This window comes from Marasmius oreades, chromosome 5, assembly GCF_018924745.1.
Source record: "Marasmius oreades isolate 03SP1 chromosome 5, whole genome shotgun sequence".
NCBI lineage: Eukaryota > Fungi > Basidiomycota > Agaricomycetes > Agaricales > Marasmiaceae > Marasmius > Marasmius oreades.
In genome coordinates this window covers 793,927-797,726 of record NC_057327.1, presented here as the reverse complement: position 1 = coordinate 797,726, position 3,800 = coordinate 793,927, and the positions used below count along the sequence as shown (strand labels likewise).

At 43.3% G+C, this 3,800-nt stretch overlaps 1 protein-coding gene across 1 annotated transcript; it reads right to left on the bottom strand.

The window, feature by feature from the left end:
• On the bottom strand, positions 1-1,351 carry E1B28_008312 (uncharacterized protein; the record flags this gene model as incomplete). The annotated part of the gene is made up of 4 exons (XM_043153103.1): positions 960-1,351; positions 779-897; positions 436-713; positions 1-363 (listed from the first exon to the last, which is right to left on the bottom strand). The coding sequence occupies exons 1-4, from the start codon at positions 1,091-1,093 to the stop codon at positions 1-3; spliced, it is 894 nt and encodes a 297-aa protein (XP_043008387.1). The 5' UTR covers positions 1,094-1,351.
• Positions 1,352-3,800: the final 2,449 nt, after the last annotated feature.

The window sequence follows — 3,800 nt, the reverse complement described above, 5'->3', positions numbered from 1 at the left end:
CTACTTGTCAAGGGATCGATCAAACCTTGAGGTGACCTGTACGAGCTGTCCGATACCGTATAGAATCCTGTAAGCCCGAAGGCGAGCCCTGAACCAACGATTTAATTCTTGCCCTGAGCATCCACCATTCGTAATGGCAAGATGACCACCTCTCTGGGAAGGAGGTTCAAGCTGCAACAGCTTGGTCAACTGAACCAGCTCGGCAGTCGGCAGAATAGCCGGGGTCAAAGAAAATGTGTTCGTCTCTGGGTGGTACGTCTGTCCAAGCACCACGAGAGGCCCATATGACCAGACTCCCTTAGCAGGTGCATCTTTTGGTGCCGTGTAGTTGATCGTAATGTCGCTGGCGTTTGTAAAGTCGAGCTGAAGGTAACACGGAGAGCCATTTCTCAGTCGGGCGGTTGAAATGTCACAACGGTGAAAGGTACTGCTTACCCGAATGGAGTTGGTGATGGCCCGCGAGATCATCATGTCCGTCTCGAGGTCCTGCTCGAACCAGACCAAGAACTTCTTCTTGGGCGTCAAGAAGACGTCTCCGGACAGAACTGGTTTCTCGGCAACGTAGATGGAGCTGTATTCGTTACCGACAAACGCGTCAACACCGAAGTGGATAGGCTCTATGTATTGATTGTGAACTGTGAATCCTGCTTCAGGATTCACTGACCCAGATGTAGGGCTAAACACGCCTGCAGAGCTCAACGTGATCTTTTGGCCTGCATTATTGATTCAGGAAACTACGACAATCTCGAAGAGTTAGCACAAAGCGTGCGGTGCATACCTCCCATGATTGGGTACTTCTTCGTGGATGCATCTATCAATGCGCCATCTGCAAACTTGTTCGTGCCAAAGACTCGGTAATAATCTTCGAATTGAAATGTGTTCTGGAACAGGAGTTTGCTAAATAAGAGGGAGTCAGCTACGATAACGCGAAATTTCAAGGTGAGAGAACGTGTTCTTACCTTACACCTTGGAACACGACGTTGTATTTGCCGTTTACTTCCTTTGCTATGCAAAGTCTGTATCCGTATTCCTTGAGTGCAGTCAAGGATTCGTCGGAGATGTAGACTTTGAGGCTGTACTGGTCGTCAGACATGATTAGGATGTTGTGAGAAGAGTTAATGCGGCGAGTGCGGCCGAGGATGGTCTGATTTAGAGCTTAGGGCTTATATACCTCTTAGTGGGTTGTGTATCCTCACAATAATACGAGTTCGTTGGTCAAACTTCATGCATCATGTGCCAGTGACTAGAGACTCACCGGCGTTGATTCTACGCCGTGTTCAACTTAGTAGGCAGTATGTGGAGTTGACTGAGGTTGAACGTTGAACGTTGAACATTGACAGACACAAGGGGGCCCACCGATTAAAAAAAAAGACCATGGGTCGGTTTTCGCTGAGACGACCCCTTGAGGGACCCCCCCTCCCTACGTAAGCTTCCCACGCACCATATATGGTAGGTACATGTGTCTTATGTTTTTGGAATATTGTCCAACCTTCAATTTGGCTCCAGCTCCTCTTCTATTTAACTTTTCACTACTCATGAATGACACTATACATTCTTTTCTCATCTACTTATTTTTGAAAACAACCACATGCACTGCAAATCCAGTGATATAATCAAGGCCAACACATCATAAATGTTATGTAGCCTTTATACTTGCATTGAAGGCTTGGTTCACCCTCACCTGTCTTTTCATCCTTTGTGACCACACAACTATCAATGACAACTAGTTCTGGTATTAGTATTTCATTAGGTTCTATATCTTTCTGAGTCTAGAATATTATATCTGTTAGCCTTTTTAAGCTAAGATTTTTCGGAAATGAAACACCACCATCCATCACTCTGATTGACTATTCAATGAGTTTGATGCTTTTGGGTATTAAAAAAAATTTACAAACAGTCCCAAAGAGTTGATTACAACAATTACTCCTAGATTACATTTACATGTTTGTTGCACTTCAGAAGCTCAAAATTGGTTGAGAATTGATGATCTGGACCCTGGAAAATTGCAGATGTAGATGGGTCTAAGAATTTTTTTTTGGCCTGCTGGCCAGACCCCCCCCCCCCCCCCCAGGTCACGGTCAGGGGTTCAAATTGGTGGGCCCCCTTGAACAGACATCTCGAATGCACGTCCTTGGCCCAGGAACAACGAATGTACCTTGACTTCTGAACCTCGTACTAGGATCATATATCACTGATATGTGTTTGAATCGCATTCATGCAAACAATGGATTGATGATTCAGATCCATCGTGTTTTAATCCAGGAAATTTCGGCGGTTGATTATCATATTCTTCAGCGATGGGTTCAACGACTACCACTTGGCACTGGCAACTGTAAGATCAGTTTCCCTACATATTCAGGTCACCAGGTTATAGTGATGCAACATAATAGGCTAATAACAGAGCTAGCAGATAATTGGCAAGTCTCAACCTTTATTTGAGCAGCTATAATTAACTCTACCCTGTTGTTTAATTATAGATGTTCGCTAAATATATGGTAGGCTGTGTCTTCTACTGGCACTTCTATGACTCGGAGAATTCCGAGTATATTAGTCGCCCCATGCCTCTTGTGATTTTTACGAGATCTAGAGCAGATTTTCTTATACAGCAACATCCAAAATTGTAGCACAATTATGATTTTGTGTAGCTCCCCGCCCTTGTTTGTAGTAAATAAAAAGTATTCCAAAATTGGCAACCATCCCGACGCCTGAAGTTTGATCCAGCCAACCGGCATAGGAGCTCTGCTTCCCCGCCCTTGTCCCCCCAGCAACGTGACACCAGCTTACCTCATGGTTACCAAATTTGGATTACTTTCTTTATTTACAACAAACAAAGGCGGGGAGCTACACAAAATCATAATTGCGCTACTTACAATTTTGGATGTCGCTGTAAAATATAATTCTCACACTTTTGGAAGGAAACCAGCCAAAAAAATGCGATTTACGGTGTCAAAGCTTTTTCTCACGGTGTTTCACTTTTTTGGGGCCAGGACCCGAGTTATATGGAACCCATTGTCTTTTTTTAACCTCCCCGTCGTCAACTCAAGCCCTCCCGGTATCGCGATATAAATCAGAAAAGACCTTAAAGATGCATATTTATACAATTTTAACACTTATGAGTTATAAATTATGGGATTAATAGGACTAGAGTGAGCCCGCACTTCTAGTTAAAGCATGAGCCTCTACAAGAGACTTTATCCGTACAAAATGTACAAAATTAGGAAAGATGAGAGACTTCACTGAAGTTCAGAAAACTGTACGAACTTCGGGAAGCAGCCATTTAAAAACCTTTGTTCTTTTATTGAAAGGCCTCGTCTTACTCCTGGAATGCTCATAGCGAACATAGGGATTTTATTAAACACTTTATTGAAACTTCAACGAAGTCTGGTTGGACTGCTCGGATATATGAAAGTCTTGGATATAGAAATCCAAACAAGGATAAAGGAAGGAATATCTGATTCTCACGAATGGAAAACGGAAGAATAGGAATTTCTCGGAAAACCAAGGAAACACGGACTTCAGTGAAGTGCACGTGGTATTTGATTTCAAGAGAGAAACCTTGGGGACAGGGCCTAGAATCGAGGCTAGATCTTCTCCAAAAAGGAATAGAACAGGAACAGGAAGAATGGATACACCTGAAACAGGGACTTGTTCCCTAGGAAAAACAGGAGAATGCGGACATGTCGGGTACTTCGGCGAAGTCAAGTCCCTACATCGCAACCAGGAAACAAGGAACAGATATTCAGTTTAATATTCAATTTGGCACTTCAGCATATAAAACTCTTGTATTATACCCGATTAAG